Below are 13945 nucleotides of genomic sequence, written 5' to 3'. Positions count from 1 at the left end.
TCCCTCCTCTGTAACACCTCTCTCTCTCTCTCTCTCTCTCTCTCTCTCTCTCTCTCTCTCTCTCTCTCTCTCTCTCTCTCTCTCTCTCTCTCTCTCTCTCTCCTTCCCGCCATTTTTTTTAAAATTGTAACGGGATTATGACTGATTCCAAGGGGGAGGCATAGGCAGTGACTTCATGGTGGTAACTGAGTAGAAAAACAGCAGGGTTTGGATGGGCACTGTGCTAGGAGCCCCCTTGTCGGAAGAGACATGCTCAGAGGATACATATGGTCTCAGCCGAAGGCAGACACGCCCACTAACCAACCTGGAGGCTCGAAACACTTGCTGGTGGGGGACATTGCAGGTCAGCACTGCCCAGCTCCTCAGGTACATCAGCCCGATGAGCTTGAGGACATTGAAGGCTGGTAGACACGGAGAGAAGAAGGCCCCCATCCTGCAATGGCAGAAGGTCAAGTCAGCCTGTGTGTGTCCACATTCAGGGCTGTGTTCCAGAGCCTTATGGCGGAGTAAGGGCCCCAGACATGATGTTTACAGAAACCTCTGGAGGGCTGAGACACCGTCTCCACATCCCAGAGGTACCACTGGTCCCTGCAAGTGAGCCATGGTAACGTGTTTGTCCCTCTCCTAGTTTAGCAAAGGGAAAGGCCTTCTCTGGAGAGTAGCAGACACTGGAGAACTAGATCCTAGTCTAAACTTTAGACTTTGCAGTTCTGGGGCAAGAATTAAGTTAATAAGTTACTGAGTTTCAGACCGAATCGACACAGGCTAAACCCCGCCCCCCACAACTTTTGTTGTCCGTCGCTCTTAGCACCCGTGTACTTGTTAGCTTATTTATGCTTCTGAAATTGTGAAAAGGAGAGATCAGGAGGGCAAATCTAGGAAAATTCATCAATTTGATGGAAGACATGATGCCAATAAAGTGACCCTAGGTCTAGATGTGGACTCTTTTAAGGGCAAAGAAAGTGAACGGGGAGTCACTACTCAGCCACCCCAGGGACACTGGGGCATCTTGCCAAGGTGCAAATGTCAAACGCAAAACAAAACCCAGGGCCTCTGCTTTGGTTCAAAATCAATTTGTATTGGATTTGCAATTGAACTGATCCCTGTGGAATTCAGAGTTAGTGGCCGGAAAATTAAGTGCTTAATAAGTAAGAATGTTTTAAGAACAAATGTTTGCTTTCTTCTGGCAGGCATGCCTCCTCGTGCCTCTGCCGCCTCGTTTCTCACTGCATTCCAGGACTGCAGTGACTTGATGGGGTTGCAGTAAAGATTAACTCAGTGTGCTGGGGACCTAGCACACATTAAATAAATAGTGCAAATGACTGCAAACACCGGATTTACACTATGGGGTTCCCTATGCGTTCTATGACTGACGGAGGAGATTATATTTTCTGAATGTAAGGAATATCCAAGCTTCCTCTTTTTGTTTTACTGATGGTACTTGGACCTACAGTGTCATTTGCAGTCCCATAGGTAGAGCTGGAGCGTGCTCTCTCCCTCTCCCTCTCCCTCTCCACACTGACTTCCCAGGTCTGTGCACATCCCTCTAATAAACTCCTAAGTGGTTTTGTGGCACGTTCCGTGTTTCCTTCTCACTCACACACTACTGAGGAGCAAATGACAAAATGACCCTTGCTAGTGCCTGGTGCCCCTAGGAATGGAATCTACTTGGTTGGAGGTGCCCCAGGCAAAGAGGTTTGCCAGGGCCTTGGTCATCTGCTAGGATGTGCCAGCTATTCAGAAAAATAGCTCTCCATCTGGCCCCCATGTCTACATGAAAGAAATGATGGGAAATGCCCAACATGGGGCTTGGATCTGAGTGTCCCACACAGTCCCCGACACCTTCCTGGCGAGAAGTCCCTCTTCCTGGACTACTCCCCTCCCAGCTGAGGGACTCCACCACTTCCTATGCAGACATTTGGGGGGGGGGCTGCAACCAGAAGTGGTTCAAGAAGGAACCACCCTCTCTGTCATTCTTTCCTGGAAACCCTCAGAAAGTCACCGATAAAATGACCGCGCCTGAGAAATAGTCCCCTTGTCAATACTCTTTCCCAATGGTGATTGTTCATAGGTCCACCTGGGCTCATGGAAACCTTAGCCCAGATGTCAGACATAAGCGAAGCTGAAGCAGCTTTAAGACCTACCAAATCATGCCTTGATTGTAGACTAGGTGGAGCACATTCTCCGCAATCTTGAATTCCCCGTATTCAGGCTGGTAGAGAAAAACATTGGCGTTGAAAACAAAGCCAGTAAGTCCTCTGTACACAGCGGCTCTATGTGGCCACTTGGACAGACTTCTTTGCTCTTACAGATACTTAGAGCAAATGGTGAAATGTAAAGCAGGGGCAAGAGCTAGCCTTGCATGCCCCCTCCTCTTCCCTCGTGACCCCCTTTGAGGTAACTCTGCTCACTGGGGCCATGCTCCTATGTAGCAGTTTTCTTGGACTAAATCATTCCCTTCTGGAAGGAGGAGGGTCAAGGGACTTAGGAAAGCCATGACTTCGAGGCTCATGAAATGTCCGCGGCTCGGGAGGCCCTCCCGTAGGTTATACAAGCAGTTACCAAGGAGACCAAAGACTTCTGCGCAGGTGTCTGTAAGCTGTGCAGCACGCTTTGCTGTCATCACCTGTGCTGTGATGTGGGCGTGATATCTTTCTAATTTGTTGCTTTCATTGGTTAATTAATAAAGAAACTGCCTAGGCCCATTTGATAGGCCAACCCTTAGGTGGGTGGAGTAAACAGAACAGAATGCTGGGAGAAAGAAAGCTGAGTCAGTGAGTCGCCATGATTCTCCCACTCCAGACAGATGCAGGTTAAGATCTTCCCTGGTAAGCCACCTCGTGGGCTACACAGATTATTAGAAATGGGTTAGATCAATATGTGAGAGTTAGCCAATAAGAGGCTGGAACTAATGGGCCAGGCAGTGTTTAAAAGAATACAGTTTCCGTGTAATTATTTCAGATAAAGCTAGCCATGCGGGTGGCCGGGTGCCGGGAATGTAGCGCCCCCTCCCCCCCCCCCCCCCCGCTCCCTCAACAGTGCTGGCGTGGGAATTCTGGTGAAGTAGCTGCCCAAATCACCCATGGGTACAAGTAACCCTTCACCCATGCCCTCACAAGTAACCCCAAGGTCTCATAGGTTCACTAAGCTAGACATGAATGGACTCACTTCTAGTGTCTATTTGAGATGAGCAGAAGTAGACTCCCCAGAAAATATCATACAACACAAGCCTGACTAATTCTTAAGCAGGCCAGCAGCGGAAGGTGGACTTAGTTCTAGAACCGTCCCCAAGCACACAGTACTCCACTTACAAACTTGCTTTCCAGGTCCCAACACCAATAGTCGCTTAGGTAGCGCACGAAAAGTCCTCGGAAGAAGTCGATGAGGAGGATGCTGGCCACTGTGAAGAGCATGTCAATGACCGACAGCTTCAGCATCTCCTGCAACACAGCGGGTCCTGCTGCCACTATGCCCCGCCCCCCATAGTCCTCCCCATCTCTGTCTTCTCCACAATCCCCCCTGGTCCACCCTGTCTCTGTCCCTTCCCTGGAGCCAGAGTCAGGGGCCATCTGATTTATTCCCTTCGTATCTTTATACAGCACAGGGGCAGAGGGAGGGGCTCCTACCACATCTGTTTGGAGGGTATCTGTTACTTTGAGTTTGGATCACAAGGCAAAGCCCGTACTATCCACACAAAACTTGGGAAGACCCTGAGGTCTGAAGTTCTAAAACACAAGTTCTTAACCATGTGTGCCTCAGTTTCCCCATCTGTGCCTATGAGGGCAAGGTCATCATCTTACAAGGACTTTGCTTAGTTACTACTCCCCAACAACTCTACTCTGATTACTTTGATTAATTTTGAGACCTGGAACCTAAGACAATAAAACTTTGCTGGATGGTTTTCTATGAAATAGGAACAGTGATGCGCCCGAGAGTTGTCAGGTGGGGTGTTGAAGGGACTTCCGGAGGGGCAGAGGGAAACACCTGGCCAACGTATGTCTCCCAGCACTGTCCCTGGGGGCTCTGCATGTAGGGCACCGTCTTGTTGGCCTTTGTGTGGGGCATGATGGTAGTCAGAATGCTTGTCTCTTCCAAGACCCACGTGCTGGCGTTTCTCCTGAGCTCCACTCCTTCCCCAGGTGTGGGCCACTGCGCTTCAGGCACCGTTCTGGTGGCATAGAATGTGGAAGGATCTGCCCAATGGCTTGTGATGTTTTTGGTAGCCGCTTCCTGTTGAGATGGGAAGGGGAGAAGGAAGGAAGAAATAAAGGACGTTTTCATGTTTGTAAGCAAGATAAATGAAGGGGACCACTGCATTGCTTTGAAGTAACTATTCTCTTTTCCTCCATCCCTCATTCTCCTTCTTCCCCCATCTCTTTCTCCACCTCTAGTCTCCTTTTCTCTCACCCCTTGTTCCTCTCTTCTTACTTTCCTTCCCTTTTACTATTTGACTGGAAGTGACCACACCCACAAGACACCAGCTGAAACAGACAGTGTCCACTGTTCCCTAATGAGTATCAGAAATGGTTCTAGGTGATACATTCCTCCCTTTTTAACCTCAAGGGGATTTTAGATCAAGTCTATAAGGATTCAGGGAGTGGTAGACTAATGCTCCAGACAGAATTCTAACAAGTGGCAGGTAAGGACCAAGGTCTATGTGACTTCAAATCCCCGGCTCTCCATAGTCTCTTTGGTCCACATTTCCTGAAATTTATGATGTATTTTGTGTGAATGACCCTCAGAAAACTTCTCCCTGTGTCTCCTCCCATTTCCCTCTTGCTCAGGGTGTTGTGGAAGGCTGAGCGGGTTGAAATAAACAGTAAAGCCGTTCTGTGGGGCTGGACCTGGAGCATACTCTGAACTGTTTGCTGTGGCATCCACTTTCCATGTGCCTGTGGCCTGTGCATCTTCCTGGGGGTATCTGAAAGAGCTGCTGACAGTCTTTCCCGATAGAGGCATAAAAATAAGATAGCACGGCCCAAGGAAACACGGTGTCAACAGCCCAGGCTCTCATAACAGCACTGATAATTTTTTTTAATCTGGAAAGTGGGTCTTAAATTTTTCTCCACGTCTTAAAAGGACCACAGTGGCATGGTTTGAGATATGCCATACGAGACACAAATGTAAGCCGTAAAGAGGACAAAGATGACGAAGATGCTGACATGGGGTGCTGAGGAGGGGGAGAGATGACAAGAGGCTGTTCAGTGTGGACAGTGATGGGTGGGGGACCGTTCAGTCTAGGCCTTGATGTTGGGTCAACATTCAGTGTAGGCCGTGGTAGCAGGTGACTGTCCAGTCTGGGCAGCAGAGGGAGGAGGCTATGCAGTCTGAGCAGTGATGGCAGGTACTGTACAGTCTAGGCAGCTATGACAGGTCCCACCCAGAAGTGACGGTAGGCGTTGTCCCATCCGGACCCTCACCTCAATGTTCATGCTGTTCACTTTGTCCAGAAGGGCAATGATCAAGCTGTAGAGATTGCCTAGATACAGAACCAGGACCCTGAAAAATCACAAGACATCTTAGAACCAAGATGATCGCACACAGGACCAGCAGTCTGGGGCTTCCAGAGAGTTCCAAGTCATCACACGCATGATAATACGGCAGTGGTTGCGGCGCGTGGCTTTCCTTCAGTTATCTGGGTGTCATTGAAAAACCATAGATTATAGGGCATGATTATAGGGCGTGATTGCTCAGCGGGTACAGGCTCTTTTTTTTTTCTTTTTTGGTTTTTTGAGACAGGGTTTCTCTGTGGCTTTGGAGCCTGTCCTGGAACTAGCTCTATAGACCAGGCTGGTCTCGAACTCACAGAGATCCGCCTGCCTCTGCCTCCCGAGTGCTGGGATTAAAGGCGTGTGCCACCATTGCCCGGCAAGGGTACAGGCTCTTGAGACCATGCCTGACCCCTGACTTTGGTCTCCGGGAGCCACACAGTAGAAAGAGAAGGGTGACTCTCATGAGTTTTCCTCTGAGTTCCACAAGCATCACGTTAAACACACACACGCACGCACACACCCCCTCACATGATAATGTAAAATCAAAACAAATCACAGATTACGAGAATCACCCAGCTTCAGCAGGTATGGATGGGGTTTGGAGCCTGCATCCTCCCCAGGTGATCCTACAGTAGCCATCCCTGGACCAGCCTGCTAGATACCCTAGTGCGGCAGAAAGAATGCGGGTTCTGTGTGTGTGGGGGGGTGATAGAACATCTGGCCCATGCTTTTTGGTCTGTAGGTTTATTGCCTGGCATCATTCCACACAGTTCTCAGCAAGTCTGTGTTCCACTCTCCAGAAAGGTGGATCACAGAGAGTTGTTTCAGCCTCCATGAGGCTGGAAGGGCAAGCCTGGCTCGTGTAGATCTCAGCACCCACACTTGGACAGATAGGCGGGGCTCCACGGCAGCACGAAGGGACAGTATTCCAGTTACACCACGCAAGCAGCTGCCAGAGAGTGGAATCTGGTTGCTGAAGTCTATGCCAATCATATTGACATGATGTCTGTTCTCCCAGAGTGGACTATTTGGAAAACACATCCTGGCATTGTCCACAATGGAGCCTTGGGGCTTATGGGAAGTTTGTCTAAAAAACTAAGATGAGCAAGGAAAGCAGCCTCTGCAGATCCTTCGCTGGGTCAGTGATGTGTAAACGCGGAAGCAAATCCAGTGACAGGGAAACAGCTTTATCTGAAGGAGACTATTTCCACATGGAAGCAATGACCCACACATCCACACTGCCTCTTTCATCCATATGGGGTTCAGGTGATGCCATGTGTGGGTAGACAGCCTCTCGAGGAGACACCCTTGCTGTTGCTTTTCCTCTCAAACTATGAAGGGACTCCCTTATGCATTACCCCAGGATGACCTCAGCATTTGCCTTGGCCTGTGTGGGATACAGCCCCACCCACAGCACAGGAGTGCTGATGGAAAAAGAGCCTGCTGACTTCTTGGCAGAGCTGGGGCTTTTGCTAGGGCTCTCATTGCATCTTGGACGAAAGGTATCATGGTCTTTGGTGAGTTAATGGGACTGAAATAATATATCTTGCTTTTATTACCAAAACGATGTCTCGTTTGTCCGGGATTATGTCTCTCTGTGGCTCTGTTTCTCTGGTTTTGAGTATGAATAACGAGGCCAATCTGTGTAATAGGATTGCTGTTACACCAAATGCAATAATGGAATTGATTGTCCCCAGTGCCCGTGGGCAAGGAAGGAACTGAGGAAGGTACTTCTTATCCAGGCTGGAGAGGTGCAGAGAGGAACAGAACACGGGAGGGCGGGTGAGCCCGAAGCTTTGATCTATTCTGTGCTGTGGGTTTTTGGTCAACTCCTTGACTTTCTGGTGACAGCATTCTGTCTTTATGGCAGTAGGATTTCAGGAGTCGGGGAACTGGAGGCTTCAAGCCAAAAAATACTTTTCACCTATTTTAGTAAATAAAGTACTGTCAGACAGCTGAGCCCTTGGTTTGCCCTATCAACCGTGGTCATTTTCATGCTTCTCCCTTAGTACTTGGGATGGAGATGGATACATAGATGGAAGAATCTAAAATATTGGCTGCTATGTCTTTTTCAGAAGGTATTTACTGACTCCTGAATGGACGCAATCCTTCTCAGGGTGTCCTGAGGTTTGGGGGAGTGTCACGAGGTGTTGCAGGAGATGGCATGGAGAAGCCAGCGTGGACAGGAACCTCCTATACCATGTTCTCTGCTTATCAATGCATCACTCAAGTGCAGGAGAAAGAAATCCAGGGAAGAAAAGCAGGTTTTTTAGAAATCCAGCCCTTGCTAGACACGGATGTGGCTCTAACTTTCGAGGAGGCGGTCTTGGAATGTTTTGCTTGCACACCCAGTCTGCTGCAGCTCAGACAACATCTGCTTTAGACATCTGCCGTGGCGGCCACTGGCTGTCTTGGTACCATGCATCGCATTGTACAACTTTTTGCTTGGATAGTTAATAGCAGATTGCATCTGGCAAACAGTGAGGGTCTATTCTGCCACTCAGAGTCCAACCACAGAGGGAATTCAATAATGAGGAAACCCAGACACACATTCCATCATCTTGCTGCTCTTTTGTGCCTGCTTTTCCTGCCACGTCCCCCCTCTTCCCCTCTGTCCCTCCTCTTCTTCCTCAGCTTCCTCTTCTTCATTACCCACAGCTCCAGCTGCGTTACCCACATCATTCTGTTCGCTCCTTCCCTGACTCCTTTTCTTTCATTCCCGTTGTCCCCTGGCTTTTCTTGAGCTATGTCCCTAAGGGAAAGCTTTATGCTAAGTGCAGAAGAAAAGAAGCATGCTGTAACTGCAGGAATCCAGTTCCTTTGTGGGTGGATGATGGCTGAGCCACCTTGGGGCTCTTCCAGCCAGGATGCTATACCTTGCTAACTGGAAACGCAGCGTCGTCCGGGGGTGGTACATCTCCAAGGCAGCAATAAGGTCGAAGGCAGACGGTGCTATCATGGTGACAAGGGAGACCACCACACTAACCTGTAGAGAGAGCATATGTTTCTCAAGCCCCACTTCCCACAACCACAGCTGGTTTTCTCTGGGGCCACCTACCATTCACAGGGACACCGAGCTCCTGTTTAGAAACCTCCCCAAGTCTGAGTTTGTTCCTTTCCGGAACGCTCCTTTAAGGTCATGAGGATGCTTCCGCATGCTGCCTGGGCTTCGGTAGCATTTCTGTCACAAGTACCAATCACTAATTCATTGTATTTATACCTCCCTGACCTTGGATGGAGGATGGAAATAATTGCGACCATTACGATCAGAAAGGGGAAGGCAGAGACGTAATTGAATATCCCTCTGTACACGGGGGATTCATTATCTGGAGAACCGTGCCTGGCTCTTGTTTGTCTGGGCTGATGGCAAAAGAAAGGCGAATTTAAGCTGGTTCACAAGACGTTTGAGCTAACCTAAGAAGTAATTTCTGAACGGATGTTTTAAAATTTGCCACTTTATAAATGTGCAAATAGGTATAAATTTACTTAACCCATATAACTGGTATAAAACACAAGGAGGCATGGGAAAGGCTGCCTGGTGTAATCTCAGGTTCTAAGAAATGATTGCACATGGGTGAACACACACAGAACACACACAGGACAGATGTATGCCATCTAACTGCTTTTAGAGTGGATGCTAGTTAGTTTTTTATCAGAGTTATTTTTGCTTTTCAAATCTTGGTGGTAAGTTTGGGCCAAATGTTCAGGACAACAGTCACAACAAATACTAGAAATTCTGAAATTCTCCCTAACCTCCTGCTTGGTTGGTAGTTGTTTTCTTATGGAGATATTCACACAGTAGGGGGTGGGTTGTTCAATGCCCCCAAAACAGTTTGTGTGGCTGGTTCTGGAAACTACCCAAGTGTCGGATGAGACAGTTAGAGGGATTTGAGGCACACACTGCGCATCAGTGTGGACACTGATGCAGGTCTGTGGGCAGAGCCCATGCCTAGAGTGTGGAGGCACAGGAATAGAAGTGAGCAGGGCAAAGCCGAACCATGGGGGTTTAGTATGAGCACCCGGGGGAGTTCCTGAGTGAAGATCTTCCTAGCTATTCAACTAGGACTTGACGCTGCTGGAGCTGAAGGCCCTGATCCGTACTCTAGAACTAGCAGGCTACCCTCATTTCTAGAGATATTTTGGTCTGATGCACTAAAAAAGCAGAGAGGAGGAAAAATTTTGTCACATCCCCCCTTGAAGCGCAACCTGCTAATATAATTGCTGGTCAACGGGTACCTCATTCTTTTCCCAAAGTGTCAGCTCCTTCTTCGACTGTTCCAGCTTCTGGGACCTGTCCACCACAAAGTAGATGAGATATATGCTCCCAGCCAGCGAGAGGAGCACCAGGATGTTGGCAATGATTCTCAGGCAGACAGTCACCGCCCTGAAGAGAAAAGGAGGCAGATGGTAGGACTTTAGGATGGGAGTCTTCCCTTGCTTCCCCAAGCTGCTTCTCTGCTTCCTCTACCTCCGGTTTTCTGCGAGATCGACAGAGCTATAAATTTGGCAAGCCAGCCGCCTGGAACTTTTAAGAAACCATCAAATGTTTGTTTTAGGGTCTGAGTATGTAGGTTTCGGTTCGAGGTTTGTCGCTTATAATAGGAGTCCTTCAGGGATGGGGAGGTGACTCCGCTATAAAGTGCCTGTCACGCAAGCATGAGAACCTGAGTTCAGATTCTGAGAGCCAGGCAGATGCTGAAAGCTCATTGGCCAGCAAGCCTGTGCAAATCAGCTTCAGGCCTCAAACCATAAAGGTAGATCGGACTGAGGAAAGACACATGCTCTGTGCTTCTGGCATTCACGCATACTACCTGCTCTAACCTGTATATACACACACACCCCACTCACATAACACATTAGAGTTCTGCGACACAGACAGGAATTCGCGTAGCTTCCAGCAGAAGAGGAATGGCAGTGAGGGGAGAGACTGGCCTCCTTCCTGTCTTTCAGATGATGGTCGGTGGACCCGCCCATCACCCCACACCATGAGTCTGGTATATATATCTGCCATGTATTTACTTGGTGACTAGTTGTCTTTCCCCCGAGTTTTGTGAGAGCTCAGAATCTTGTATCTTATTCATCCCTGTGTCCACAGCTCTCAGAATAGCCCCCACTCCCAGCTCATCTAAGGACTTCAGCGATATTTGTCAGACGAACCGGCAACTCTGTCACCATGAGATGGGATTTGGGAACATCTCCTCCGTTGTTTGGTGGCATTTCCTCTGATTGTGTGAGAACATTGGTAAATCATTAGTGATTCTATAATTTACATAGAAGAGCCCCTCCTTTGTAAGTTCTGGTTAGTCTTTTCCCAAAGCATTTTCTTCTGCCCATTTTAGGGTCGGTCTTAGTCTGGTTTCCCTGAAATCAGAGCTCCAGGCAAAGGCTTTGTCTGCAGGGTGTTGACCTTGGAAATAACTCCAGCAAGCAGGAGTGAGGCTGGGGAAATAGAGGTGAGATGAGCCATCACCATGAGGCTGAGTGGTAGAGGCTGCCACAGCTGGACACAGCTGGAGGCCCGCTCAGGACAATGGGATGCTCCCTGTGTACCCAGCATGCGAGAGAGAAGCGTTCATTCTGTTTCCTACGGCGCTGGGAGACTCCATAGGTACTCACGCCCAGAGTGTGCCCAGCTTGTGGAGGATGGTACATGAGTGTGGGCCATGACACTTCCTGTGACCTAAGAGCACTTCCCAGTGCAGCACTGGGGTAGCTAGGTGTGAACAAGCAAGCATAACTCTGCTTAGAGAAAGAGAAAGAGCCAAGGCCATTTGTAGGGGCACACAGAATTGTACTACTTTTCCCATGCAATCCTACTACTGGGGGATTATTCCCCTTTATGTACACTTTTGCCCTTCATCCTTATAAAAGAAACTGATTCCTAATGGTATCTTCCAGGCTAAAGAAAGGAAAACCTAGTGTGCCACATGACAGGATTATTCCTTTGGGCCAGAAAACACTGAGCAACCTAGGCCCACCAATGCCATCCTCCTGCCTCTAGAGCACACGGTCATTGCCAGGGTCATACTATTCACTGGGCACTAGCTAGGAGGAATGTGACAGGGATACAATGACTGGCTCCCCGTGGCCACGCCCCTGGTGTCCTTCCTGGCGATTCCACCAGTCAAGGCATGGCCGAGCCTGGAGCCCAGTGGATAAATGGTAATGCCCTCTTTCTCTGCTTCTATCCTGGTCCCCGAATATTTACTGCATTTCTGCCTTCCCCTGAACAAATGGATGAGGACCAGGTCCCCAAGTACCTACTGCATCTCTGCCTTCCCCTCAACAAACGGATGATGACCAGGGTTTGAGAAAACTGGTCCCTCCGTGGTTCCCCAGGAGTGAATTGTTGAGTAAGACCTCTTGAACCTAGAATGAACTTAAAGGTGGATGTCATTTTCAAATTCCGGGGGTCATTTAAACCACTGGATTGGATGGTGATGAAGACATAGACCCCACATCCCATTGACAGGGATGCTAATCCAAACTGAGGTCTGTGCTTTCAGAGACTGTAGGTGACTCTGGTGGGCTTGTTCTCTGGCCTCTGAGAGGCCTGATTGGAGCTCATCCTGCCATTTTACCGGAGAGGAAGCGTAGATCCCAAAGGTTGTGGGTCAGCCTTCTGGGTCGCTGGGGTTTATGCCAGGGAGGGCTAGAAGTCACCTCTCCCAGCTGCTTGTATACAGCTCCTACTGGCTCCCCTGCTCCCATCATTCCCAGTAGCCAGCAGCTACACATGTACCTGAACAGAAGGACTATGCAATCAACAAGGACACAAGGCAGGTGGACACATCTGTCCTAATGAGGACAGGGCCTAACAATTATGAAAATAAGATACCAATAACTTGATAACTTTTTGAACCAAATGAGGCAAAAAAATTAATGAGTGGGTTTATTAATACTTACATGTTTTTGTGTTTTTTCTTTTCTTGTTCTTCCAGTATGGCCTCCTGGAAGGAAAAACACACACAGCGTTGGAAACTTAGCCTCATAACCAATTACAACCACTAGGAATAATGTATCCAACTGGGCACACCCTGTAATCCCAGTCCTTAGGAGGACTAGTTCCAGGACAGGCTCCAAAACTACAGTAAAACCTTGTCTCGAAAAACCAAGAAGAAGAAGCCATCATGTAAATTATAAAAAATACACAAATCAAAATTTTAAGACAAAACAATATATAGAAATATTAAGAGTCGTTTCGAGCTTTCCTTTTTACATCCTATAGGTTCTTGGGTACCTCTCTGGATCTGCTGCCCTGGGCTGGGAGGAAAGGGAGCAGCTGGTTTGGCCAGCAGGGGGCGCAGACTGTCTTGCGGTCTTTCCACTCACCCTAATGCTGTTCACAATGGCGGCTGTTTTGCTCTCTGCAGCCTCTGGGTTCCCAATGAGGTAATCCCAGGCACAAAATACCCTCCAGCAGAAGGTGTAGTTTTCATTGGAAGCACTGGCCAGGCTTGTGCGTGAGTTCTTAGCCATTCTGCAAGAGAGGCAGGCCCCAGCCAGTCACAGGAGTGGGTCTCACACACTCTCTCCAGGGTGCCACAACCTGACCTGGGGCAAAACTGTCTTCTGACACAGGTCCTCAATCCCTGCTTGATGAGCAGAGCACTGGCTGCGTTTTAACCGCACTTGGACCCTCAGCCCATCCTTTCCCCAGTAGGAAATGGCAAGGGTAATTATCTGATAGGCAGTCCCACCGGCACACTGGTGGCCAGCAGCCATTGATGTACACTTGTCCCAGGACTCCTCATGTTTGCAGCTGTGATGGTAAAGTTGTCACCATCCCTCTGAGATCAAGCCATGTTCCTGTGGCTTCTGCCTATGGCAACTCGTCCCCGTGGGATCCCTAAGAACTGCTGAGTCCCTCCTGCCCAGGGCATTCCTTACATATTTGAAGGCAGGAGACCCCCCTCTCTGCCTTTCAGGCCATTTCTCCAGTAATAAGCATTGGCTTTCTTCCCTGGCTACTTTCTTGCTCTCACATCTTCTCTGAGTTGCTTTTAATGAGTAATACCTAGGAAAGGATTGAAATTGTTCTGGTGAGAACTTCAGGCCACCAGGAGGTAAGTTGAGAGCCTTCAATCATTTGAATGCCCTTGCAAGTCTCTGTCTCTGTCTCTCTTTCTCTCTCTGTCTCTCTCTCTTTCTCCCTTAGCTCTACACAGGATGCTAACCTGGAAGGGGGCCTGGTAGCCTGGTACTTTTCCAAGCCAATGCATGCAAAGAGGAAAACTGAGTTGCCACAGGGCTCTGGGTGAAGCTGGCGGAGCTCACGGTGGGCACTGCAGGAGTCTTGACTCTAGCCAGTTTGTTAGAGGTCCCTTTATATGGTAACCTCCTCTCAATGATGACTAAGAGGCACCAATGGCATGATTCATCACCTGGTCACAGGTAAACATACCAAGAGAGCTATTTGCTCTCTGTCGCCTCTGTCGCCTGGATGTCATTGA

General features: G+C 48.8%; 1 protein-coding gene across 1 annotated transcript in view; it reads right to left on the bottom strand.

Moving 5' to 3' along the window:
• The window catches only part of Tmc3 (transmembrane channel like 3), a 35685-nt gene that overhangs the window by 13157 nt on the left and 8583 nt on the right, over positions 1-13945 (bottom strand). Inside the window, exons 8-16 of the mRNA XM_075952439.1 lie at positions 12825-12972; positions 12399-12442; positions 9729-9876; positions 8369-8478; positions 5421-5499; positions 3985-4230; positions 3312-3440; positions 2145-2212; positions 305-433 (exon numbers count right to left, since the gene is read on the bottom strand). Of these exons, the coding sequence (XP_075808554.1) occupies positions 305-433; positions 2145-2212; positions 3312-3440; positions 3985-4230; positions 5421-5499; positions 8369-8478; positions 9729-9876; positions 12399-12442; positions 12825-12972 (1101 nt within the window). The remainder of the gene's footprint in view (positions 1-304; positions 434-2144; positions 2213-3311; positions 3441-3984; positions 4231-5420; positions 5500-8368; positions 8479-9728; positions 9877-12398; positions 12443-12824; positions 12973-13945) is intronic.

Source organism: Microtus pennsylvanicus, chromosome 18 (genome assembly GCF_037038515.1).
Source record: "Microtus pennsylvanicus isolate mMicPen1 chromosome 18, mMicPen1.hap1, whole genome shotgun sequence".
Lineage (NCBI taxonomy): Eukaryota > Metazoa > Chordata > Mammalia > Rodentia > Cricetidae > Microtus > Microtus pennsylvanicus.
The sequence above is the reverse complement of the archived record's forward strand: the minus strand, read 5'-3'. Positions and strand labels throughout refer to the sequence as shown.